Genomic DNA, 27,970 nt, shown 5'->3' with positions numbered 1-27,970 from the left:
CAGAGCCGCGCCGAGACACCGCCCGCCCGCCGTGAGGGAGCGGCGGCACCGCCGGCCCCCTCCGCCCCTCCTCCTCCTCCGCCTTCTCCTCCGCCTTCTCCTCCGCCTCCTCCGCCCTCCCCCTGCCCCTCCTCCCGCCGGAGCGAGCGAGCGAGATGGCGGCCGCTGGGGCTCTGGCGAAGCACGAGCAGATCCTGGTGCTCGATCCGCCCACCGACCTCAAATTCAAAGGTGAGAAGGGGGGATCGCGGCGCGGCGGAGGGGAGAGGGGCGGCAGCGGCGGGGTGTCCCGTTCCGCCTGGGTGCCGGGCCGCCTCCGGGCGCCGCGTTCCCCGCTGCCTCCCGCGGGCGGGCCGCGGTGCCGGGCGCTGCCCGCCCGCCCGCCGGGGGATGGGGGGCGCCGCCGAGCCGGCGAGCGGGATCGGCCGCCGCCATCTTGGGATCCCGCGGGGATCCGCGGTGCCGGGTGGGATCGGCCGCCCCCTCCCTGCCCCTGCCCCCGCCCGCCCCGCCGAGTCACCGCTGCGCTCGTAGGCCCGGCCCCGGAGCAGCGGCGCCCGGGGACGCGGGTGTCGCTCTCCGGTCGCTGGCGGTGCGGGCTCCCTCTGGCAGCAGCGGGCAGGAAAGGCCCTGGAGCGGGCGGTGGAAGCCTTGCGGGGTTCCCAGGCTTCACGAGGCTGCCCTAACGCCTGGCCTTGTCCCACTTTTCCTCTCGGGCGTGCTGGGGCCCGGTGCCCGCTCGGAGCTGGTGCGGCTCTGCACCATCAGTGCCCGGCACCCGCGCCCCGGTGCATCCCAGCCCGGCAAAGGGCTCCCCGACCTTTCCCCAGAGCTGTCATGTCTCAGGCAGACTCTCGGAACGTAAACGGGGAGCTCACCTCTTTCCCGGGAATGAGGGAAATGGAATGCGTGCCTTTCGGAAGTTTTATGTGTGCTGTGTGTTGCGTGCCGACCGCATGGCTGTGACTGCTGACGTGCTGCTGTCAAAATAGGTCCCAGCTAGTGCTGGTATCGTGTGTGTCTGTGTTTTTTTCTCCTCATGAATTAGATAGTTGTGAAAGGAAAGGCTCTGTCAGAAATGAGTGATCGTTGAAAGGCAAGGCATAAAAAAAAGCGTGTCAGAACATGTAGTTTTTGTGATGATATACCTGTAAGGGGCATTGGGAAAAATCTCAGAACCTTTCAGATTTGGAATCATCAGTATTAGATATTTTTTTTAGAAAAAATAGTTAATATTATGTGAACTTATATTTTTAACTGTTGTCAGCACATGTACGTGCCTAATCTTTTACATTCTTCTGTTCTCCACTTTTAGTATGCTCATTTTTCATTGTTTTAGAGAACAGAGTGGAATTTATGATGTTGTAAAAATCTTCCATGGACAGCTAGAACAAATGAATATTTGTATTAGAACAGAACACTGTATTCTCCCCAAAATACCTTTGGTCTGGCCTAGCATTTAGATAAATTAGCAAACTATACTTGTTTTATTGATCTGTCAAATCAGTTAAACCCCAGCATCTGTCTAATTATGCATATTAATTTCTCGATAGCTTCAATTTTTTTTTTTTTAATTGCACTTTCATACAGAGTCAAAACTGTTGCAGGAACTTGTCATTTTCACTTGGGTTTTGTGTTGTTAGGATGCTGCTGGTCTCGTTGCACTCACATTTCTGTATGCTGTGTTCAGAACAGGTTGGGGAAAAATGCCTTATTTGAATTTTTTTTAAATTAAAAAAAATGCTGTGTCTAATTCAAAGCCTGCAAATGTTGAGATGTCTTTGAGCTGGAACTAAGCTGTATTGTTGTGATATGAAACAGTGTGTTGATAGAATAAATACTAGATTAGAAATTCTGTCTGTGTGAAGCTGTTTTCAGTCAGTGATCTTTATTGTGCTATGTGTTTATGCGCTTAGAGCATGAAATGTGTATTCTTTAGGCATAAACTTCAGTTTCAGGCTAATGCATTTATTAGGAAGATTTCTGTAGAGTAGACTAAGCAAAAACAAAATATGAAGCATAATGAGACTGCAGCACTCTCTATTACTGTACTATTGCAGTAATATACTATAGAAAGTGCTATCAATTCAGAGAGCATTGAGTGCACTCTCAAGAAATATTTTCTAACTGCTTATTATTTAGAGGTGTTTAAAAAGGTTTGTGGGCCACAAACTAACCCAGTTCTAAAGTACTGTATTGAAGAATACAATATTGGCGGTAGTGAATTGAGTGTCACCTTTTATAAAGTAATTGGTTAGTAAGAAAGAGAATATATGACTCAGAATAAATGTAGCATAGTGTAGGAAAAGCATAAAACTTTGTTAAAAGAATAAAACTCTACATTTTTTCAGTGCAGTAGATTATTCAAAGTTATTTTATTGGTACAATCAGTACAATCATCCATTTTTATTATTATTGTTGATGCATATGAACAGAGATGCAATGTTAAGTCTAAACATTTGAATTGAGCAAATAATTTTATTAGTTTTCTTGATTCAGGAAGTTATAATGGGTTTGCTGACCTTTAGGGTAACAGTGAAATGTGATAGTGTGCCCCTTTACAAACAACTATTTCATTGAAAGATATGTAGTACTTAACATAAGGAGTTGTTAACAAGCCTTTAAATTAATCATTGCCTGATGAAACTGCTTTTTTATTAATAAAACCTAATTTACTCTGTCAGCAAAAAGAAGGTCTGTAATACATTTATCTTTGAATTTTATTCAGCACGTTTCAAGGGGAGTTCTAAGAGCATGTCCTGTGGTAGCTAACATGTTACATAGTTCCCTTGGTGTCCAAGATTGCAATCTTGTTTTTATAGTCCTTGTAGTTCTAGAAATTTCAGTCATTAATAGTGTTTGGGTCATGGTTGATTCCCTCTGACTCCCTTTGGTAGGTGGATTTCTTTGGATTCTGAAACTAGCAGGAATATCTTAAGAAAGCCCACAAAACAATTAAGTACTTTTCATAGTGTTGTGCAACTGTGACAAAGGGAAAAATTGTACTTAAAAGTGATGAAACCAAGAGGCAGTTGATAAACTATGTAATACCACTTTCAGACACTTAGTATGGAGCACTGAGAATTTGCCTCGTGGCAAAATTCTGGTCTTGTACCCAGGTTCTTCAGCCATATTGCTCTTTCAGGTTGGCTTTCTTTTCTATTCTAATGTGTTTTGTTTAACTTCCCAAATCTGAAGTTGTTAGGAGTTTATTTAGGACTGGATAGGAAGAATTGAAACATCAGACACCTAAAAGCAACCCATTTGGAAGGTGGAACATCTTCTTACTGGTGTCTTCTTCATGTGACTCATACATGTAATCATTGTTACATGTAGTTCTAGTTCAGTGAAGATTATGGGAATCTGGAATTGATGCCCTGTGAATAAATATTTTTTTAATTTTTTTTTTGGTAAGCAGTCATGTAGTTTAATAGCAACATTTGAAGTTTTAAGTTCAAAAATTTGTAGCGCTTTTTTGGAAACTCCTTTTTCCTTAAGGCCAAAGAAGCCAGTTTTGCAATTTTAAGTAACGTGGATTTAAGTTGATCCTGGATTATGATAGTTTTTTTAAAAAAAATTTAAAAGCCTTCTCCAAATGTTTAAATCAGTCATAAGACATGCTTCTGCAACACCTAATTGAAAATCAACACTAGTTGATTTGATGAGCTTTGGAAGATTAGTAGACAGTGTTCAGAATTTGAATTTCATGTGATTCAGAGGTGTCTGACTAGCAGTGCAAGATTCTAAAAATGCCTGAATATTCTAAATTGATATCCTTTACTGAAGTTCTTGCTTACAAGTGTGTGAAGTCCAGTTATGTTACCTTTGTAAACATCTCAAAATAATTAACTACTCTTTTCCTTTCGCAGACTAAAATAAAACTTGGAAAGTGTCTGTGTGCAGTAAATTTTCTTTTTGGTGGGTTGAGTTACTAGGAGAGATCAGTGTGACAGAGAATATTTCATTTGTGATTGTTCATCTGCATCATAGTCTGGAATTGTCAGTGTATAAAATCAGCTATCAGCTGGTTTATGTTCAAATGACTTTTCATGGGGGGTAGAGAGCACTTCACTCAAGTATCGTGGCTTATTCTGAAATGCAGATTTCGACAACCTTTTAAATAATACAGAAATATTGCTGTAGGTTATTTTGTAATCATTACACTGCTATTGGTAACACTGAAAGCCATAGGATATGTGTTGCTGCAAATCGAGAAGGTGGAATTTAAAGGCAAAAATAGCTCAATGTTAAATGCATCCTATGCCCTCAAGGTCTGTTGCCAGAATTGGCCTAGGATGCCTTTTGGTGTAGGCAGAGTTTGAAGTCCTCGAATGTGATCTTACTGCCTTACTTGTGTGTGTCTTGATTATGTCAAATTATGCCTGTTTTCCCTCTCTTCAAGGTACCAGTAAATTTGTGATGGCCTAATTTGCTAAGATAGGTTAGAAAAAAAAGGTGATCGGGATGTCAGTTTTCTGCTGTCTTCATTCAGGAACATTTTTGAAACTAAAAGAGTGGGAGTGTAGAGGAGGGGGGGAAACTGGTTGTAAGTGATTACTAATATAGTTGTGACTTTCTGATACTTTGAAATGGTTCCATTTAAGTTAATATTTTTACTGGCTGAGAATTGCATAATGGCAATAAAATGACTCAGTATTCAACATGTAGTCTGACATTTTTTTCTTTTAAATACAAGAGCGATTCTTGGCATTGTTTGCTCTTCCTTTATGTATACTTCTATGCATTGTTTCATGGCTCAAATGTAGTATTTGTTAGTATTTTAATTTCTTTACATTATATGTATTAATGAAAATCAAAGCACAGGATGATTTGTGGGAATGTGTCAAGGAAGAAAAAGAAAGATAATGTTTTTTTACCAGGTGTTGCTTATTAGGTGGTATTATGTTATACAGTCGTCTCTACCACTGTGCTAGACTGCATTTAAAACTGCCTTGTAAAAAGGGAATTATATTGATCTGTGAAGTCAGGTGTGTTACAGTGTTAGATTATATTTTGGCAGAACTAGTTTGTCATTTGTTTTAAGATTCAGTAATGAAATATTTTCCTGTGGTGGTAGAGGTATACAGCAGTGAAGATTTAGAAGTTTAGTCCTTAACGTGAAAATTACAGGGCTCTGTTTTGCTTAATATTGCAGTTGCTTCACTTAACAGTGAAACACTATCCAAACCTTGCATCTTGTCCTTCTAGTGTGTACCAATGATTGGTATAAAAGCTTCACCTTTGCATTGTAATTACTAGAAAGTGCTTATTCATGCTGCTTGTTGATAGCATAAGCAGGTGTTCTAGATCACCACAAGACATTTTTATTAATATTATAAAGACATTCTGTATTATGCATGAACAGTATACTGTTGTTCAAGGCCAGGTTGAAAAGTGGAAAGTTTAAGAGGATTGAGAGGAGTTGTTTTATTGCATCAGTAAATAGATCAGAATATTTAGTGCACCGACTGTCCATTGTGAAAATATAAATTGCTCCTGTTTTGGCCTGACCATGGTTTGTGAACGTTTTACTTTCTTCGTCTTTGGGAGATGTTTGTTAACCAGATCTTTGTGACTATCAATCGCTAAGGGTTTTACATACTTCCCTTATAAACTATGAATTCAAATAGAAAGGTTTCTGAAGAGAACTTACTGTATTAAAAGTGGAAAAACCAACCCTGACTAGCTAGATAAGTATTACACTTTCCAGCTTGGAAGTTGTTGGTTTACAAGGCTTGAGGTGTCAGATGAACCTGATAAGTGAGTGTAAGCTAATTTCTTTAAAAATAAAAAAATCAGCAAAACAACTCTACTAAGATAATTTGTGATGTGGTATTTTTAAAAATAAAAATGCATAAACACAAGTTAGAATTTTTCTAACTTTGTTTTTCTTAAAGTGGTAAGACTTTACTTTGGGCGTGGTTATCTTGGCGTCTTGCTTCTCTTGCCTTTTAGTGTTGTTTTGGATTGTATAAAGTTATTGTCTGGCATTTAAAATTATTTAGCAATGTAGATTTCATTGTCATATTTCATTTTAGTATTTGAATGTATTTAGAAATAGATGGTTATGTAAGGAAAACAGATATTTTCAGTTCATTCGTGTATGAGCAAGGTCTTGTGAATTAAGATAGTTTGCTGAACATTATCCTGCTGTAGGACTTCGTGTGTTTAATTAAACATAGAAGAGGAAGAAAATAAAATGTTTGCATAAAATTTAAAAAGATAGTAAAATCAGAACTTTTCTGCCTTTTGTTTCTCAAAATGTGGTCTTACTTGGATTAAAATCTTCTTCTGACGCTTCAGTGCTTGAATTGGTCTGGCCTCAATAGTAAGCAAAGGCTTAGAGGAAAGAATGAAGACATTGAGGTAGATGGAACATGGAATAAAATGCAGTGTCCCAGGTAGAAGGTGGCAGTCTGATCTGAGACCTTCTCTATCTGTGATCCAGGGGATTGCCCTGATCCATGTGCAGGACTTTGCACTTGGCCTTGCTGGCCTTCATGACATTCCCATTCAGCCACCTTTCCCTCCTGTCAAGGTCCCAGTGGATGGTTTCCCTTCCCTGCGGTGGATCCACTGCATCGCTCCTTTGGTGTCACTTGGTGCAGACTTGCCAAGGATGATGTCACTTCCACTGTCAGTGTCATCCATGAAGACACTGAGTAATAGTGGTCCCACTATGCATCCCTGGGGGATATGGGTACCACTTGTTGATGGTTTTCACTTGAATGTTCTGGCATTGACTGGAACTCTTTGGACAAACCACCCAGACAATTCCTTGTGCATCTAACAGTCCATGCATCAAACCCATATCTCTCCAATTTCGGGGTAAGAATCTTGGGGGGGACCATATTAAAGGCTGTACAGATGTCCAGGTAGGTGACACGTGTAGCTCTTCCCTTGTCCATTGATGTCCACTGCAGAAGGCCACAAGATTAGTTAGGCCTCCTTTGACCATGATAAAGCCATGTTGGCTGTCGCTAACTCCTTGTCTTCAATACATTTTGATATATTTTTGGGGAAAATCTGTTCCATTTTTCATTAATGACCTTGGTATGGGTGGGAGTATGCTGGTACAGCTCACTGGTAATGCAAGGTTAGGAGATGTGATGAATGCAAAAAAAAATTGGATGTGTGCTAATAATAAAACATTTTCTTAGAAGTGATGAAAAAGAAGTAAAACCAGCAACTAGTACTTAATCATGGGTTTATTGTGAATGTGACAAGTCATGAAATGGGGCAAATACAGGACTGTAATTTTGTAGTGAGGAAAGTATTAATGTCAAGATTTTTGGCTTTGATGAAGCTTCATCTGAATGCATCCTTGGCAACACCTAGTCAGATAAAATGAACCCAAATGGGAATGATGCAAAGACAACTTTATTAACACAAGTGAAGTGGAAGTAGAATAGCTTTAGCTTGTTAATCTTAGCAAAATGAAGACTGAAAGGGGATCTGATTGCTATCTATAAATACATCAGCAAGGTAAGCACTGGGGAAAAGAAAATCTATCTAGACTAAAGGATAGACTTGGTGGAAAAATGAATTTGCTTCAAGTGGCTATGAATGTATTTAGATCATTAGAAACTTAGCTGAATCTGAATCGTGTCAGTCTGAACCAACCTTCTAAAAATTATGTGGGCAAAAATAGTTTTAAATTCATCAGATAACCATCTTACAAAATTATAAGTTTCATGTGGACTTCAGAAAGCGTCTCCTAGGTCATGACTTTACAGTATTCCTGGATAGTTTGGTAGGACATTAATGGTACACAATTATGTACTTAAGCTAGAGCAGATATGTTGTGTTACATTCCAAGACATTGGAATAGCTTGATTGAGATATGTTTAATTTTTTCCTTTGTAAAAAGGGATATCCATGAATTTAAAAATGATATATGTGGGATTAACATATATGTGAAATAAACCTACTATTTCTAGTCCATAGGGATATGATGTTAGTTTAACATGTTATCATGTTTAACACTATGGCGCTAATAAGGCCGGTAAACATAGTAGACCCACTGAAAGTAAAAACTGTTTGTTTTTTTAATTTGAGTGTCCACCAGCCATCTACCAGGCACGTTCTGTGTTACAGCTCAGACTGGAACTCCAGCTGCTTCTGTAGCAGTGACCTGGCTGGTCCTGAGAAGTGTGGTGCATTAGCTCAGCTCAGTACTGGGATGTGAAGTTGATGAGGAAGTGGAGTTTGTGGTCCTGCCTGATGGATGAGACCAACTAAATGCAACTTCTGTTTGAAGCAGGTGTTTGTTTGCCCGAGTGACTGGAGGAAATGATTGTGCTTGGCTTTCAGTGGCTTGGGAAATGGAGACCTGTGGCCTGTGCTTCCAGAGACTGAAAAGTCACCCTGAAACTGCAGTGATCTGTTGATGTGTTTGGGAGGCAGTCCAGTGTCAGCTAGCCCTGTCTGTAGGAGATTTTAATGTCTGATACACAAGTTTCTTTTGGCCAGGCTCTTGTGTCATGAGCCGAGGTTGGATACCACGTAGCAATCCAACAGCTAAAGCTGTTTGTTTGTTGGCTTGTTTTTAAGAATTTTCTGGGCTATTGTCCATACTGGGAGACTTGTGAATTGGATTGATTTTTAAAGTTACTTTGTTACGCTGTTGGGATATTGCTTGCAAGGAAACCAGTGAAAACCACAAGAGCTTTGGTGTCTGGCCTCTGATACCCAGTTCTTGGAGCAGATTGGGAAAAGTGCAAGGCAAGAGCTTTTGATCAGGTCTTCTGTGGGAAGACTGATTTTCTGTGTGCCACTACAGCTGTCATCTGAGATGATTACAAGTGTTCTGATTACTGCTATAGAGTTTGAAGAGTATCTTGTATGTTGCAATGCAGATCAGTTAGGTGTATCCAATGGGAGATTTCTTACATGAGCATGCATATGGATTTTAAGTTGCTGGATATTTGAATATTTTAAGCAGCACATCTGGGTTTTTCAGCATCACTGAAACCACTGGTAAGCTATAGCAGGTAAAATACGAAGCAAGTTTAAAAGGAAAAAGGAAAGGGAAAATTACTTGTTTATTTAGTTCTGTTGATAAAATATGATAGTATTCTGGAAATCTAAGAAACCCTGTAAATATCAAGCTCATTAGATATTCTACGTTATGCAAGCAAAGAGACTAGTTGCTCCAGCAGGAAGGGTTTATAACATAGCCCTTACTGAACTAAATCTATACTGAAAGTTTGCCTGTATATATTAGTTGCTTCAGGACTGTGGGGAGATACTTTGATGGTTTAAATGTTCAAGTTAAGCACCATTGAAATATTTCTACTGTTCTTGTTATTTCAGCAGTGCTTTGGTATGAATAATACTTTATGATTAGATCCTGAAGACTTTATCCTAGTAGAATTAAGAGCTACCAATTTTAGTATGCTCTTAATAAGTCTCTGACAAGAATAACAATATAATCGAGTACAGCTAAATTGTGAGTAAGAAATTTATGCTATTATGGAGGTTAAGTTTAAGGTACAAGCATCCCTTTCATGTTAGTAACCAGATCGTCCTTTAGTAATGGCACTCTTTCAATAGGAAAAATGTCAGGAATAGATGTTTGTGACTGACTTGGGCCTAGGCTGCTAGATTTTAATGCTTAAGCTAAGTACCAGCAATAATATCTTTGGATGAAGTTATTCCATGTTATACTATCTTACAGCTAGTGGTGTTTTGTTGTTGTTAGGGCTAAAGAAACCATTGCCCATATTTAACATTAAATACAGGACAGTCTACATTTAGTCTGTATCTTATCTAATGTATAAAGAAAATAATGGTCTCTTGATCAGAATTCCTGGTAATGATCTGTGTTTGTACTTTACCCTTGAGATAGATGCTTACTGCATTTTTACTGTGGTTTCTTGGCTACTAACAACATTTTAGTCACAAGCTGGGGTGAATAAGAAGTTTTGATCCAGAAAAAACATGTAAGGAAATGTTTTGTCTGCTTTGAAATGTCACTGTGTTGTATTTTTGTCTTTTCTCTGTCAGAATGGCAGGCAAAAGGTTTCAGCTCCCATTTCTCTTACACCAACCCCCAGTAAAGTGTGTGTGCCAGCATCTGCACAAGCACCTCTAATAAGCTCTGTAGCCATATGCAAGCTCTGCCCCTTTGACAGAGAAAGATGAGCTATTTTAGGATTAAAAAATGGGCATTGTCTCAGCATTTTTTAGAAAGAAAAATCTATGATAGACACATCAGCAGCACGAATGCTGACAGCATGTCATCGTGGGGAGCTCAGATAAAATCTGATGTTACCCCTTGTAAACAGCGGTAGCCTAGAATCAGCCCTCAGGAATTGTGGACATTGAGGTGTGTTAGCTTTCTTATAAAGCCTGTTTTGCATTCTGTTTTTTACATGCAGGTTGATGATAAAACTGTTGATGATAACTGTTTCTCAAGTGCCAGGGTAGAGTAAGAAGTGAAAGATTCTGTAATGCTGCTCTAATATATGAATATCTTCCTGAGAGCCATGATTATTTGTAGGTATAATTAATCTCTTACCTTCATCCACTGATTATTCCTGATCATTCATATTCATGTTTAAGTATTAATCCATGAAACCTAAGTTATTATGCTTCATAGACCATGAATAATTTTAATGTAGGTGATTTGTTAGAGTTGGGATTTTTCTTCCAGTTGGCGAAGGTATATGAATTCTCACGGTTCTGGTATTTCAAGAGGAAGGAGTTATTTATGTTCAATGGCAATATATGTTATATATTCTTTTCAGATTTTTTTCATAGTGGTCTGAATATTAATTTCTTAAAACAAATTTATGGAAATAAACAAATTCCACTCACTTTCTTTTGTGTCAGCTATGTCACCTATGCTTTTTTCAGAAAGGACTATAAAATTCAATTTTGAGCAATAAAGTGCTTTGGGTATATTTTAAGATTGATTTGCTTATCTGATAGTCGAGGTAGTTTTGACTTGCTACAGAACACAAGTATTTCTCATTTTTATACATCTTTCCTTCAGTACCTCTGGTGGAAGGTGGTCTGGTCAAGGAATACTTAAGTGAGCTAGACATAATAAGTCCAAGGACTCTGGTGCAATGCACACGTGAGTGCTGAGTGAGCTGGCAGATGGACAGACAAGCTGACAGAAGCCTTGTGAAGTTCAACAAAAAATGCAAAGTCCTGCAGCTGGGGAGGAACAGCCATCCAAGCAGCAGTGCAGGTTGGGATCTGACCAGCTGGGAAAGCAGATTTGCAGAAATGGCCCTGGGTGTCCTGGTGGCCACCAAGTTGATCATGAGCCAGCAGTGTGCCCTTGCTACAAAGAAGGCCAGTGGTGTCCCAGGCTGCATTAGGAAGAATGCTGCCTCCAGGTCAAGGGAGGTGATCCTCCCACTCTGCTCAGCACTGGTGAGGCCACAGCTGCAGTGCTGGGTCCAGTTCTGGGCTCCCCAGTACAGGAGAGACATTGACGCCATGGAGAGAGTCCAGAGAAGAGCCAGGAACATGATGAACTGGAGCATCTCTCTTGTGAGGAAAGGCAGAGAGAGCTGTGGCTGCTCCAGGCTGGAGAACTAAAGGCTTGGGAGAATCTTACTGATGTGTAAAATACCTGAAGGGAAGTTGCAAAGATGGAGATGGGTGCCCATGAGCGGACCAGAGTCATTGGGCACACCTTGCAACACAAGAGCTTCCCTCTGAGCGTGAGAAAACACATTTTTACTCTGAGGGTGACCAAGTAGTGGCCCAGATTGTCCAGGGAGGCTGTGTAGTCTCTATCCTTGCATGTATTCCTTTCTGTCTATGGTGCTGGGTGGCTGGCTCTTGGTATCCCTGCTTGAGCAGAGTGTTTGGGCCAGATGACCTCTAGAGGTCCCTTCCAGCCACAGCCATTTTGTGATTGCTATGTCAAACGATGGGAAAGAAAAACAATTCTATTTTGGCCTAATTAAAAAATTCCATATAACATCATACAAATATAGATTACATGAAGCTTTCTTAATTTAACTTACTCTTTCTTTACTCCATTGCTGTATTTGATTCTGGCAGAAAAAATTGCTGGAGATCTTACTCTGTTCCTCTCAGGTCTGTTGAGGAGTCACTTTACTTGGTCTCAAAATCTGTCTTGCTTGGTTTACAATATTGCTATTAGTTTTTATTCTGCTGACTTGAGCTCATTTCTCATTTATTAGGGTTCAAACTGTCAAATGCAGTAAATGAGTTTGCTTTGTCTGCCCAACATAACTGTATTGTGCACCCAAAGAAAACTACCCTGAGTTTGTTTTAGTTAAAGTGCATTGAAGTGTTCTGTATGTTTCAAGTGCTCTTGGAAATTCAAAGGTGATGCAGCAGCTTTTAAAAAACAGCATTCCACTTAAAGCATATAATCCCCATATTTTTGAGGTTAATACTGTAACACATTTTAAGGAGTTTGGATTCCTTTTGCCAGTCTGTAAGTTTTTAATGTGTACTTACATTGTTTTTAGATGTGGCTGAATGTATCACTTTGCTGTGTCAATTTACAGCTTAAATAAACTTTAATTCAGTGCATGAACTGGAATGTTTTCTGGCAGAATTGGCTTAGATACTGGCTTTTGCAGCAGCTACAGTTCATTGTCTTAAATTGAAGCAGGCTATATGCTTAACACTTAAGCTGTTTCATAGAATGCTGTTGATGTTGTTAAATAATGCATGCTCATTTTTGTACAACTCTACAAGTGATCTGCCTTCTAATTATCATAGATTTTGTGTAATTTAATAAAATTATAGTTTATTCTTATCCAATTTTATGTAGAGGTGATATTTTAAGGCAGGCTTTTTCTGTACTTTATGGCAGCCTTACTAATTTTGAATGGAGCTTCTTGCTGACCAAACCTGCCCCCTTTTCAGAAGTGCTTTGTTTGCTCTGTACAACTAGAGATTCTGACATGGGTCTCTTTGGTACCAGGGGTACCAAGGCTGTGGAAATTTATCTAAGTTCTTCCTTCCCATACTAGGAAGGTGTGTTCACATCATCATTTTTTCGCTGGTGTTTGACAGTCTCAGATGGTAGAAAAATGGGTTTTGAAGCTGGGACATTGAAGGAGACCTGAATCTGAAATGAAAGTGACACCATTGATGAAAAAGATCTCTGTTTGGGTCCTACCTGTCCAGTAATATGTATATTTTGGTTTTACTGCATTATAACTGGCAAGCTTGTGGCAAACTGGGAAACTTGGCACTGTTTCAGCAGTAGAAACTGGCTCTGCAGAATTCGTGGCATTTCTTCCTGCCCACTAGTTGCTGTAGTCCAAGCTGTGTGGTTGCCAGAGGCAACCCCGGCATTTATATTGTGCGGTGACAAGCTAGCTGAAGTAGAAACTCAGCACTTGAAGTTTTTGGGTAGGTCTGGTATTTCTGAGTGTGATTAAGCAGGTGTCTGTCCTTTTCTAAGGCCTTCATAAGTCAAAGTGACAGGAAAACTTGTGGCATGAATTGTCACTGCTCCATTCAAAACCAGTTGGGACAAACTTTATTCCAGGAAGATGCTGTAATTTGTGTCTTGAATTTACACTACTAAGAGAGTTGTTGAACTCACTGTCCCCTCTGAAGTAACTCTTGACTTCAGAGGTTCTTGGATTGAGATTACAGGTTTATAAAGCAGTGACCTCTCGTCATTAGACATCATGTTGCATTGGTATGTAGCGTGAGAATTTTATTAGTTGAATTACTACAGCTTCTATGTGTACAGTTAGACATAAGCCTATCTGAGATTTAAATGCTTAAATAAAAACCTGCTTGGACCTGAGTTTCATGCAAGCAGCAGGTGAGATACTATTTTTGAGATTATAATGCTGCCCTGGTGTGGCTGAATATTTACTGGCATGAAGTGGGTGTGCATTTGTCCATTTTGATGCATGAGCAGAATGTTTGTATCCATCTTTGCCAGTTCTTTTCCTTGTTTACATGCAGTCTGTGTAGTACAATCCAAACATTTCTCCTTCCTGGTTCTTCTGCCTCTGCCCCACATTTTTCCTCAAGAACGGTTGTAGTTTAGGCTTTTGCACTTAGGCTGTTACTGCCAGCTTGTACTTCATTTCCCCACTCCTGCAAAGGTAGTGGTGCTTATGTTGGTGTAATAGTGAACTCTAGAATCTTCTTCAGATGTTGCAGTTTCTTTTTTGAAGGCTATGTCATGCTAACTCAGATCATGTAGCTCCTCTGAAAGGTACTAGATTTTTTTTTTCTGATTTACTATCCTTCTCTCTGTTCCTGCTCAAATCCATGCTGTTGGTTTGCCACTTAACTACCAAACACTTGGGTTCTGCAGGAAGAGTGAAATTCCGTCATCTCTTCCTTTTGTGCACCAATTTGTTACCGCCTATTTATTAAATCTGATGGTTGCAAGTCTTGAGAGTCTTTATACAGCTATTTTCTTTAAAGCTTTTAGAAAGCAGGTAAAAGGTAAAGCTGTCATAAGCATCCTCTAGACCTTGAAAAAGATTTCAGTCACCACTGGAAGAAATGTCTGATTCTAAAATGTCCCCGAGCTAAAAGCTTTTTTTTTTTGTGAAGTATCCAGGAAATGCAAAGGAGGTCACTGCATTCATGTACCTGGGAAAGAAAAGCAGATTTCTTTTCATTATCTGAGGTGTTGAAACTGACAGTAAATAGCAGAGTAATTTGAAGAATATATTGAATCCTATCTCATTATTGCACACTTTAAAAAGGCAGGCATGAGGAGACCTTTCATGTCTCAAAAGAAACAGAACATCTTTTATTTTAGTTTAAGAACCAGTTTATCATCAGTTTATAAATTCACTGTTGCTTTGTCTTGAAACAAGCTGGTTTTGAATAGTATAGCTCCTTTTCTTGATGACTGTGCTTTTCAAAATGAGCCTCTGAACTGTGTAACTTTTTTTCCTTTGTCCCGAGTGTCCTTAGTAAAAGTAGTTGAGAAGATTGAAAAGCAGACCACCTTGCGTTGCCTAGAGTTGCAATTAAAAAAAAAGTAACCCTCAAGCTTGAAAGTCAGATTCAAAGTGCTTTTTGCCTCTGGGCACTGCAAAAGCAGTGGTTATTACATGACTAATAGCTTAGGTGGTTGTTAGTAAAACTCCCAGAATAACTTCCTCAAAAATGTATGTGTAGCATGTAGAAAAAAATACATGTTGGGTGTGTTATGAGTGTATCACCAATCTTAGAATGAGAAGAGTATTCAGCTGCCTGGTTTTAGTTCAGTTTGTGGTAAGGGTGATGGGAGGGTTTTTTTGGCTCTCCCTCTATAGGTAAAGACAAGTGGATGATGCAAGAACCATCAAAAAGATAAGTGGCAGGAAACTTTCAAGTAATTTTGTAAATCTTGGGGGCTGTGTCAAATTTGCCTGGATTGAGAGGATGACTTACTTCATCCACCATGTAAAGTCAGATCAGAAGTGAAGTTTCAGACAAATAATACCAGTTCCTATTTTGTCAAAAAAAACCTCACTGATTGTAAACCTAGCTTGTATCTTCATCTGCCTCTCATTGTTCTGGTTCTCAGTGATTCTCTTTTTAGTCTTTATGTATTTGTATTTTGGTGTTTTGTGTTAGGACTGTTTAATGCTCTCTCAAAATCAAGTACTTGGAATGAGTTATAGAAATAAAGGCATCAGTCAAATAGTGAGCCCTCTAGTGTAGTAATGTGTTTGCTAGCAGGCAGAGCTTTTTCCTTCAGAAAAGTCCAGACTCCTCTATGGAATAAGGTGTTCTGACTTTTCTGAGTTGACTTCCTTTGTCTCATGCAATTAGTGGTTTTGTTGTACCTTACCACTTGTTCGTATCACTTATATTTTTCATCCAATTTAATTTGAGGTTTGCTTTCATTGTAGTTGTTTAATGGAAAAGTTGTTGTGTTTTCAATACTGATAAAAATGATTTTGTAGTCATTTAATATGTTTAAAGAACTATAAAGAAGGTTCTTAAAAGTTAATGTACACGTGGAATATTCTTGAATAAATTTCATGCTCATATGAAACACCATTTTTCTAGAGCCCTTGCAGTCTTGCTTTCAGATGACACAAGCATAGGGAAGATTAACGCTGCTCAGAATGCTGTGAACCTTATTTTTTGTGCTGTTACTGTGTGGCATTGCATGAAGGTGATCTCTGCTGGAATATGTGCTTTTGCAGTGTGATATTAGAATTATGCCTCTTGTCCAGACTTGGAAGGAATTCCTATCCTGAAGGTTTAACATAAATACGGTTTCGAGAGTACACTGCATTGAATACATAAATATGCAACTTCAACTACAATAGCAACTGTTGCTTTTCTGTGGATCAGTTAGAGTACATGCATAAACAGAGTATCATCTCTCTTGCTTATTTTGAATGTAAAAGCGAAGATTGATACCTTGTTCTTTTAACTCCATAGGAGGTCAGAAGCCTACAGAAGTTGAAATCTCAAGAGCAGTGACTATGTTTTAGTCTCAGTGTTTTCTTTCTTTACACAATTGAAATTCGAGTTCCAAAGAATGGGTGACTTCTACTCCTGAAGAACAATTCCGCAAAATTTACTTTTGCATGTGATCAGTACCTTCTAGATACTTGAAATATTAAGAATGATTTGGTAGGAATAGCATATTCATATATGAACCACTTGTGCCAGCAGCTCAAGTCTGTTGTAGTATTTAAGAGTTCTTGATTGCTGTAATGTATATTGTTACAACTAAGGTGATAGAGCACTCTTTGCATGTAACACAGGATATGTGCCTAACGGGTGTAGGATTTAACCTGCTTTTGCCAGTTGGCAACAAGATGTATTTTAAGAGTTACTTGTACTGTATAAAGAGATTTCTTCTCCAGAGATGTGCGTATATTTTAAAAAGACCAACCTTTTTTTTTTCAGGTCCCTTTACAGATGTAGTAACTACAAATCTTAAACTACGAAATCCATCAGATAGAAAAGTATGCTTCAAAGTGAAGACCACAGCACCTCGTCGATACTGCGTGAGGCCAAACAGTGGAATTATTGACCCAGGATCATCTGTAATTGTTTCAGGTAAAAATAAATATATGCAGTTGTAGGTTAAGTGTTCTTAAGGCCTCTGATGCAGTTCCCTAATGCTCGATCCTAAAGACTGTTTGAAGTATGTCAGCTTTTTGAAACCTTTTTATTTTTAAATAGAAAGGATTCCCCTCATTAGTGTGATGGCAAGTTGATATAGAGCTGCAATGATACATGAAAAAATCCTCCATGTAGAAATACTTGTCTTTGTCACATTTATTTGTGGCTCTCAAAAGGAGGAAAAGCAAGTTGAAAATGGGCAGTGACATTAACAGTACCTTTGCCTCAGACTACTATATTCATGTTTGTATCCTGAAGTAGAACGTTCCTTGGTTGCTCTGATGTGCTTAAAGTGTAACATTTCATAGTTCATAGCATTTAAGAAAAAAATAGTTTACAATTGTATCTAGTAGTTTTTTTTCAAGAAAATGGGAAGACTGCAGATTTGGTAAATGATTTTTGTAGGTCATTCTCCTGACCGTTTTGTGGTAGAATCTCTAGAATAAGGGATATTCATTCAGGTTGTAGATATCACAGGCAATACAGATGTGAACTCCTAGATCTCCTAGGTCTAGAAAACTGATTATTTTAGAACCCTTGGAGACCTCTGTAGCAAAGCAAAAGGGAAATAAGGGAGCAATCCTCAGAGCTTTTCAGATCCACATTCTTACACCCTTTGGGAAGTTTAAGAGAAGCTGGAGAGCTGTCTTCAGGTGATATGTTCAAATGATGCAAAGAAGAACACAAAACGAGTTTATGATTGATTAAACCTTAGAGTAACTTTCCTTGTAGGAGTTTTCTAATCAGATACGATCTGTAGAATGGGGCCCTTGAAAACTTCATCATTGCTTCCCATGGGCAGTCCAGCATCTTGACTCATGGTACTTATTCACTGACTTGGGGATGAAAGATGATTTTACTGAGAATTGATTTAAGATTCAAATAGTCAAAAACTTCTTTGTTTCTGTCTTCAGCTACAACTTAGAGCCATTTTACCTTAGCTGTGTGTTTGACCTGGTATCTGGGATTTTTCCACTGGGTAGTTCAATATCACAATCAAGATCTTGCTGGCATTTCTCTTCAGGGAATTGAATAGATTGAGGGATTACATCCTGTGTTTCATAGCTATAAATTATCTTTTTAAAACTTTAAATATTTTGGTTTTTTAAATGAGTCAGTACTGGAGCTGTAAACAATACTGTGGCTTCAGGATCTCCAATAAAGGGAAACATGTCACTCGAGTCTTCAGTTGGCATGGCAGGAAGTCTTTGATGTGCCTATTTCTGTATTGCTGTATTCTCATGCAGTTATTCAGCTACAGTGACCTCAAGATGTTTTCAAGTGTCATTGTTTAGTTACAGTGATTCCACAGTACTTTTCAGAACTAAGTTCTCTTCCCCACAGAGTCAGCTTCATATTTTTGTTTTTAGGCATATAATTTCTTTTGGGTCATTTGCTAAGATAACTGCACAGATTATTTTTCTAGTGACCCACTTTATCTCATCAGTCTCTCAGCTGAATGTTTTCAGTGCTGAGTCATCTTTCATATAATTAAAAATAGATTTCTCTCATATTGTTTTGCAGAGAGAAATAACTATAGGATACTGTGGGCTGAAGCTCTTATTTTCAAAACTGAATGTTGTGATAGTGTTAGCTGTCTTCAGCCTGTTTAATGCATTGTGCTGATTCACAGCCAAGACAGTTTTTAAAATCATTGTTGGAAATGTGATTTGACAGTCATTTTAAAGAAGTCCACTGACATTTTTTAATCATTTATTACTTTTCAACTGTGAATCACTAAGTAACCTTCTTCCGCCATGTTTTTTCTTTTTTTTTCCAGAAATACAAATTCCGTGAGAGCTGTTTTTCTTTACAATGATACTCTAAATTTACTATTTATTATCCTGTCATGTATTGTATGCTGTAAACTTGTTAATAGCAACAGCTTGTTGTTGGGTTTTTTTCATAATATACCATGTTACTCTTGTTCCTTCACAGCTTGTTACTGTTACTTGTTAATGTTTCCCCCTCTGCTTTTTCATTTTTCTAGCTCTATCATCAGTATCTCTGCCATAGCTTTCTCATTGCTATAAAATAGGTACATATAGGTAACTGTTATAGGACTCCATGTATTTTTTCTTATATTTTTCTGAAACTGCCTCTGCTTCTTTTAATTTTGTATAAAGATGTACTGAACTGAAATTCCCATTCAGTGGAAGACAGGTGTATGTACACTGCAAAGTAATTTATCTCTCCTGTTCATTGAGTCCTCATCCTCTGGTAGATCAAGTTGCAAGTCTACTCCCACATACACATATTTAGATGTAATTTTTTTTTCAGTCTCTTTTACAGGATGTTTGTTCATATTTGTATATGAAATGTCTTTTCCTATAGTAATTACAGAAATAATCATGTCAGCCACACCATACTCCGACCTCTTAGTCCCCTTTTCTACAGTGTATGCACTGCCTTTGCATTTAACTTTCAGCCCTCTATTCAATGAGGACTAAATCTGAAGTGTTGACTGTATGTACATGCTTGCTGTAGTGATTAGCTGAAGAATCACAGTTTTATTGTTTCCTTTGGAACAGTAATGCTGCAGCCTTTTGACTACGACCCAAATGAGAAGAGTAAACACAAGTTTATGGTACAAACAACCTATGCACCACCAAATATTACAGATATGGAGGCAGTGGTAAGTAGAATTGGGGTAAAATGGCTGTTGTATTTTGTTCCTTAAAAATTTTGGCTTAACTATAAACGATTCATGTTTTTGCAATTCCTTTTTGAAGAATTGGGTTTTCTCTGAACAAGGTCACCTCTTAGAACTTGCCTGTAGTGATTAACATAGAGGTTACTGAATGGAAATAGGAGTGAGTCTAAGGTAAGGTCAGTTCAGTGTTAAAATATGGGCATATTGTACCTTTATATGCAGCTAATTTAAAAGGGATAAACAGATTTAATTTAAAGGAATCAAGAGTATATTCAAACAACAAGCCTGAAGCTGTATGTAAATGGTTTCATTTGGTATGAAAAGTGTTTAAATGAAATGTTGAATGGAATTATAATGAATTAAAACATTTTCAAGACTAAGATGTCTCCCTACAAGACACCAAGTGCTGGCTAAACACAGCACAAATGATAGATTTATTTTCTGTTTTGATAGAACATGTTGTAACTTTAGTTCTTAGGCTGGGTTGGTCTGATGCAAGATCCAGAAAGAAGGTATGTAGGTTTGTGCTTGTTAGTTCAGAAGGAAGGTGCCTATTTCTGATTTTGCTGGCTGGCACCAATGGGAATGAAGCCCTCAGTTGTCAGAACATGCCTTTTAGGGTGTATGTGGACTCACATAAGTATGTCCTAAGGTGGAGGTCAATGTTGCTTCTAACTCAACAAAATATTTTAAGTAATGCCTGGGTTCACACAGGTACATTTGATGTTCACTCAAGGCAGACAAGGAGAGGGAAAACAAAGGATAAAGATGAGATTTTATAAATTGCTGAAATCCAAGAGACCTTTTGGGCTCTGTCCCCGTATGTGAAGGCAAAGACTACTGTGACATCAGTCTTCACTGGAAGCAGTGGAAAACCTTCTAGATTTTGTGAAGCTTTGGAGACATGGAATGTTAACGCTGTCTGCCTTTTTGAACTGGTTTGTTTTTCTTCATATGCTCTTGGTTATGTTTGGTAAATGAAACATGCCTGTTTGGTGAGGATATAAAAATCAGCTTCAGAAATACCTTTCAAATAGCTGCCTTCCTTTCAAATAGCTGCTTTCTTAGTGAGTTCAGGTATACAGTACTGAGAAACTGATCTTGCAGAAAATCGCTAATTGTAATTGAAAGTTACTGTATAACTAATACTGCTGGAAAAAAAAAATAGGAAGCATGTTATGGAAAACCTGAATATTTGAATCTATAACACCTGTAAGGTAACAGGAGGACCAATTAGAAAAATTGCTGCAGACTTCAAACCTGTCTCCAAGCCTTAGAATTTAAGGCAACTACATGAGGTGTGTGCTTTGAAAGTTAATTGTCAGTTGAGTAGAGAGATTCCAGCATAGTTTAGTTATTTAAATATACTGAGAACCATTAAAATTTAAATGTTTTTTATAAACAGCTTTGAAAAATTCTCTAGGCTCAAATTGTCACATGATATGCAGTAAAAGGAGAAAGTGGTTAAAAGTCTAAAATATGAAGAACTAAAGAAATTTACTCTAGAACACATGTTGAGTCACTAAAAGGTGTCTTTCAATCCTTTATTTAAAATCAGTGCTTTCAAGATGGGATACAAGCAGTGCATTTACTGAGGCATAATAGAGCTAGAACTTTTCGTTTCAAACTGACTCAGATGCTACTTGTTTCTTGTTCTGTGTTAAGAAACCACTGTATTGTCCCCTCCCCGTGTCATACAAACCTCTAATGGATCCATCCTTGCATTCAGTTTACTCTTTTTCATTTCCAGACTTGAATAACCATCTCTAGCTTTTGTTACTTCACAGCAGTGAGTGTGAACAAAAAGCATTGTTCATAAGCAAGTCTGAAAATTGCAGGGAGGGTAAGCATGCTATTCAGCTGTATAGGAGGTCAGTGCTAAGAGCAAGCCATGAACTGTTGAGATGTTTGCATAAGTCCAGCATGTTAAATAACTGTGTTAATTGATTTCTTAGTGGAAAGAAGCAAAACCTGATGAGTTGATGGACTCCAAATTGAGATGTGTGTTTGAAATGCCCAACGAAAATGATAAACTGGTAAGTAAGGAATAAGAAACTGTCATACACTGACTGGTAGGATCTCACAGAAATTTCAGGGTTTTTTTTAACTTATTTGATGTAATGACTAAATGAATTGATGGAATTTGAACTAAATTAGACAGGAAGAGTGTTCAGTATATATCTTTTTAAGGATTCACAGAATCATGGATTAGCCCAGGTTTAATGGGACCTTGAAATACCATCTGGTCCAAGAGCATGTCCCAGAGGGAGCACTCTGTCCAACCACATCTTTAAAAACTCCAGCAATGGAGAGCAGTTGCAAAAAACTATATTTTTGTTATTTTTATACTTTATAGTTTTCAGATGCAATCTCAGTTTAGTCTTGAGGGGAAGGGGATGTAGGGATTGCTTTGTAGTCAGGGATTTTGGGGTTGGTTTATTGTTTTTTCTTTCTTTTTTGAAAAGGATAATTTATGAGATGAAGGTGTAAACTTCCTAAATGTGTGTTAAACAGTAAAAATGTAAGGTTGAGCATTTATTATCAAGGCATTTAGGTACCTACTTTCTGGCTTTAATTTTATGAAGTGTGTAATGTAGTGAGAGAAATGTAATGGGCTATACAAAGCTACCTCCTTTTGTACTTCCTCCTAAGAAACCGTCCCTAGGGACAGAGGAGCTTACTCTTGAATTAAAAAGTCATCTCTTTACACTCTTAAGGGGCTTTAGGCCCTTCTAGGGCCAGCTCTTTAAGGCCATTTTTCTTAGAGTGCAAGAGCTGTCCAACCTCATGTGTAAGAAATCAAGGAAGGCAGGCCAGAAAATGGCATGGCTGAGCAAGGATCTGCTCCTTGCATTGAGTAAGAAGGCAATGCACAGCCAGTGGAAGCTGGGACATGTGACTTGGGAAGTACAGGGGTATGGTTTGGGGATGTGTAGGGGTGGGATCAGGAAAACTAAGGCACAGATGAAATGGGATGTGACAAGGGATCTGAAGAGTAACAAGAAGGGACTCCATAAGTATGGAGTATGTTAGAAAAGAAAGGACAAGGAGAGTGAACCCCCGTGATAAACAGGAAAGGAGAGCTGGTGACAACAAATACGGAGAAGGCTGAGGTACTCACTGACTTCTATGCCTCAGTCTTTTCTGGCAGTCAGGCTTGCCAGGTCTTGGGGGTTCTCATGGTTGAAAAGCTGGACATGAATCTACAGTGTGTGCTGACAGCCCAGAAAGCCAATTGCATCTGGGACTGCACCACAAGAAATGTAGCCAGCAGGTCCAGGGAGGAGATTCTCCCTCCTTCTACTCTGCCCTTGTGAGACCCTATCTGAAGTCCTGAGTGCAGCTCTGGGTTCCCTAGCATAAGAAGCATGTGGACCTGCTGGAGCAAGTCCAGAGGAGGGCCATGAAGATGCTCAGAGGGCTGGAGCACCTCTGCTTTGAAGACAGGCAGAGAGAACTGGGATTGTTCAGCCTGGAGAAGGTTCCATGGACACCTCATTGCAGCAACTTTTAACACAGGCAGATACTGATAGCACAAGGGGAAATAATTTTCAGCTAAAAGAGGAAAGATTTGGGTTAGATCTCCAGAGGAAATTCTTTGCTCAGGAAGTAGAGAGGCACTGGAACAGATTACCCAGAGAAACTGTGGATGTCGCATCCCTGAAGGTGTTCAAGGCTGTGTAGGATCAGGCTTTGAGCATCTGATCTGGTGAAAATTGTCCCTGCCTGTAGTGGGCCGAGGGGGAAGGGATTGGAACTAGATTTTCTTTGAGGTTCCTTCCCACCCAAACTATTCTATGATTGTGTGGTTTTGGGCAGAGCTGTGGGAATTAGATAGTTAATTTTAATATTGTTCTTTTCACAGCCTTTTGTGACTCTTCAAAATTAATAATGTGTATTTCAGATGCTGTCAGACTTAATTTTCATGTTTGTGCAGCACTTTATTTTCCTTCACTAAAAGGTATTACAAGTGCAAAACATTGTGTCACACATACTTCATAGGAGTTTGTGACATGACCTGTTCTGATTTTACTTTTTGTTTCTTACTATTGTGGGATTACCTTCTTGCATTTATTTCCCCCCCAAGTTCAAATGCTCTTTGGTGTATTTTATGCCTCTTTTGAATGCCTCCTGGGTCTCAGTCTTAAACAGCTAAAATATTAATTTATGTCTCAGTAGAGCGTAGTACCAGGTAAACAGTGCTTTTTTAATACTTGAGCTAATCAGAATTGAACTGTCAGTGTGTCTCTTCAGCTTACTGTAAATATAAACCTCATTGAACTCTATTAGTAGCTTCATTGTTTCACTTTAAAGCTGTGGATGATTTTTCTTTAGATAAGTAAATTCTCAAATCATTCTTGATGTTTGCAGAATGATATAGATGCAAGCAAATCCACCCCAGTACTGAACACATCTAAGCAGGATGGACCGATGCCAAAACCACATAGTGTTTCACTTAATGACACTGAAACAAGGAAGCTCGTGGAAGAGTGCAAAAGACTTCAGGCAGAGATTATGAAGCTGACAGATGAAAATCGGCACCTGAGAGTAAGTTCTGCATCCACATTTATACTGAAGTGGCGTCACTCTTCTTGAGTGAAAGGTCTGGTTTCTAATTAAGCCAAAAGATGAATATTCCAGCAAGTAGATAAAGCTGTTAGAATGTCAAGATCAATTATGACTTAACCGTCCTATATATAATGTATATTTTGAACTTGTCAGTGATTGAGACTTTGTGATTGTCATGGAGGAGACATTGAAGGTGCAGAATTTTCTTCTTAAATTGAGTGGCCCTGTTTAAGGTGATCTTAGTTACTTGAAGTCTATGTCAAAGCTACTGAATTAGTAACTTTGTAAAAGTGCTTTATTTTTCATTGATAATGAGTGACATCTAGAGCAGTAACATTTTGTATTACAAACAGCTAGTGAACAAGAGCAATTGTTTGGCCAGAGGAGGTAAGCAAGCACTACTTTCTTATACCTTGATGTAAAGGTGTCTTTTCAGTGACCAGTAACTAGTCAATACATGACTTTGTGTCTTTTCTATACATTTCCTTTTGGAACAGTTCTGACAATTTCATTTGCCATGGTAGCCTTTTAAAGAATTATGATAATATGATATCTCCACACCTGTTACTCTGATGACACTGACACTAAACAAAGCAGATATTTCTCCTTAACAATAAAGAATTACTGCTATTTAATTTTGACACATATTAAGTAAGAGCAGAATGCTTCATTGGGCCTAGCAAGATTTTTTGTATTTTTTTTAAGCAGAGAGACTAGTGAATTGAAGTCCTTATTTAAAATATGGTTTTATATGTTCATGTTTTGGATTTTGATGTGATGTAATTTTGTATGTCTTGGGGTTTTTTTTTAAACTTTATTTAAATATTCACCAGTAAATCTGGCCTTTTGAGTTCAGCTTTTACTGTCCTGGTGATGTATTTATGTTTCTTTTCCATCTGTGTTTTTTCTTCCCCTCAGGATGAAGGCTTGAGGCTCAGAAAGGTAGCACACTCGGATAAATCTGGATCACCCGCAGCTTTGGCCCTCAGAGATAATGGCTCTAATTCTCTTCCTTCACTTCTTGTTGTAATTGCAGCCATTTTCATTGGATTCTTTCTAGGGAAGTTCATCTTGTAGAAAGAATGAGTGAGAGAAGCATGCAAAACTGCAGCTTCCTTTTTTTTTTTTTTTTTTTTTTTTTTTTTTTTTGTTTTCTTTTGTTTTCTCTTGGCCAGAAAAAGGTTTGTTTACCTACCACATCATGGGTAGTATGGCCCGAGTGGCCGTTCTTGTGTACAGCATCATAACAGGCTTTGCCTTTAATGATCTCGCACGGTTAGAAAACACAATCTGAAAAGACAAACTGTTCAGCTGCTGGACAAAATTGTACATTCAGTCATCAATAGCAGGTATCAGTTGCACAGTCAGTCCTTTATGAAAATTCATAAATAAAGAATTGTTCTTTCTTTCTGTGGTTTTAATAAGAATTCGAAAATTGTTCAGAGTCTTGTAAATGTTATTTTAATAATCCTTTAAAATTTTATCTGTTGCTGTTACCTCTTGACAAATGATTTATTAGATTGCTAATCCCACTCATTCAGGAATATGACAAGAGGTATTCTGGGGGAAATGGTGCCTCTTACTGTGTAAATTTTCTCCTTACCTTACTTTGCTAATATCATGGCAGAATTTCTTTCTTATTCCTTGTGAGGCATTGTTGAGAGTTCTTCATCCTTAACAGTCCTGTCCCATAATATTTAACATGACAAAAGAAATAAAATTGTTAACAGATTTTTCTGCTGGGTAGCCTGTTTGTGTGTGTCGTGCTTTTAGAGGGGATTCTTAACAAGTTCATTGTTCATGGTAATTTGCTACTTGTAACAAATGGCTACTTTGAAGTTTATTTGCTTAAGTCTCTGGCTTTGACTGTTGTAATTGAAGCTTGGGAAAGAAAAAAAAAAAAGGTTTCCATTCCATTTGTTTAAAAAAATGAACTGTTTTCTGGCTGCTTTCAGCTACAAAGAAGATGGTTATCAAACTTGTTTTGGGACAGAATAATTTGGATATCCAGCAGGTGCAAATGCCAGACATGAATGTTTTCAATATATTAACAATTTGCTTGGATTGTGCAGGAGTGTAATAATCAACCTTCTGTTCCATCTTTGGATCTTCTGGGTGTCTTCCAGGAGTCAACATTATTCTTTGATTTCTTAAGGGTACTTAATTCACATATATTAACTTACTCAGTTTATAATTCTGTCTTAGCAGAAACTAAAAAATGCAAGTTGAAGATTCAGACACCTGTAGTGAATTCCATGATGCAGAAGAGTTGATGTTCGCTGAGTTGCTTACCTTTGGCTCAGTTGCTCACCTTTGGGAAATAAAAATCATTTTATGCAACTCTACCTTGTTTTAACCATGTATAGCTAAGTTTTAAAAAATGAATTTTTGGGGTCTGAAATGCTTCCCTGCACTTAATCTTACGTCTTGCCTCATCTCTGAATATGTCATAAAAACGAACAGTAGTATTGAAACGAAATATTATCTGTACTTCTGAGTAAGCATAATCCAATACAGGGAATTACTTGTAAACTTGAAAAATTGTGAAAGAGGTATACTCCTGTAAGCAAAATTGTGTATGCTCTTGGACAGCTTGACTTGATGTGGTGCAGCTAAGTGTGTTAGACCTTGGTATATGCACACCTTATGTAGCTGAGAAGAATGTTCTGGGAAAGATGTACATTATCTTGGTTGCCTTTGATTTCTACTGCTTTTTTTTTTTCAATTACATCATGTTCTGTCATAGCTCTCTGTGATAAACTTTTTTTATAAAATCTTGCACATGTACAAGGAAGATGATGGAGAAAATGCAAATACTGCTTATCTTTTCACTTAAGCATGCAAGCACTGATGTTTCCAATTACTTGTTCCAGTGTCTGCATTCAAGTCTCCTTCCATCCCAGTGACTGGAAAAAAAATGTGTTAAGGTTTTGATTATTTTGGTTCCGCTGGTTCAGAATGGTGTATTTCTTCTGATTTTTTTCTCTAACAGAACATTTCCACATCAAACTTTCATAGCCTGTTCCAAACTGATTACGTGGAAAATAACGAAAGCAATATTGTGCAGGATGTAGTTTGCTTCAGATAGAGCAGTTTTTCCTGCATTGAAGGGAGAAAAACCACACAAAACACTCTGGAAGATCTTAAAATGTTTACAGCATGGTGTGCGGAGGTTTTCAAAGGTGCTAGCACTTAGAGGACTTAAAACCAGAAAAAAAGTCAATGCTCAATGCAGCTGACTCAGGTTTTGATATCTTGCAGCAGAAATATGGTAAAAGTAATGATAAAATCAGAGTGAAATAACTTTTTTTCATAAATAAGAAAAAAAATTGATGGTAGAACTTGGGTCGTGGTTTAAGTGATGCTTTCAAGTGTGCAGCGCTCTTGTAACCAGAGTTCTCAGTAATGCTCTAAGGAGACTGTCTTGGTTTCCCGTAGTCCCTTCATAGCTGTATATAAAATGTAATGCTAAAACTATTTTGCTCTCAGGAGTCACTTTGGATGAGATCAGCTGTATTCAATGAATTATGTAATATGGATTAAATTGTTTGTCTTTGTTCCTGAAATGGTTAGAACTTCTTGCTTTGTCTGCCTGCTTACTCGTGTATGTAAGCACAGGGAAATACAGTCTCTTCACCTGCTCCTGGTGAGAGGAGCAGACCATGATGCCCATAAAGTTGTGTCAGG

At 38.4% G+C, this 27,970-nt stretch overlaps 1 protein-coding gene across 1 annotated transcript; it reads left to right on the top strand.

Annotated features, from left to right (window-relative positions):
* Nucleotides 1-31: 31 nt before the first annotated feature.
* VAPA (VAMP associated protein A) lies at nucleotides 32-27,856 on the top strand. The gene is made up of 6 exons (XM_030970955.1): nucleotides 32-231; nucleotides 16,843-16,995; nucleotides 19,593-19,696; nucleotides 21,670-21,750; nucleotides 24,086-24,262; nucleotides 25,202-27,856. Exons 1-6 carry the CDS (start codon nucleotides 156-158, stop codon nucleotides 25,358-25,360), a joined length of 750 nt encoding a protein of 249 aa, XP_030826815.1. The 5' UTR covers nucleotides 32-155; the 3' UTR covers nucleotides 25,361-27,856.
* The last annotated feature ends 114 nt before the right edge of the window (nucleotides 27,857-27,970 follow it).

The sequence above is a fragment of the Camarhynchus parvulus genome, chromosome 2 (assembly GCF_901933205.1).
Source record: "Camarhynchus parvulus chromosome 2, STF_HiC, whole genome shotgun sequence".
NCBI classification, from domain to species: domain Eukaryota; kingdom Metazoa; phylum Chordata; class Aves; order Passeriformes; family Thraupidae; genus Camarhynchus; species Camarhynchus parvulus.
The sequence above is the reverse complement of the archived record's forward strand: the minus strand, read 5'-3'. Positions and strand labels throughout refer to the sequence as shown.

What these genes read in the sequence shown, in the direction of transcription:
- VAPA (XM_030970955.1), top strand. Translation starts at nt 156, where the DNA reads ATGGCGGCCGCTGGGGCTCTGGCGAAGCACGAGCAGATCCTGGTGCTC. An exon ending in CACCGACCTCAAATTCAAAG is followed by an intron (nt 232 to 16,842) that starts GTGAGAAGGGGG and finishes TTTTTTTTTCAG; the next exon opens with GTCCCTTTACAGATGTAGTA. An exon ending in ATGAAAATCGGCACCTGAGA is followed by an intron (nt 24,263 to 25,201) that starts GTAAGTTCTGCA and finishes TCTTCCCCTCAG; the next exon opens with GATGAAGGCTTGAGGCTCAG.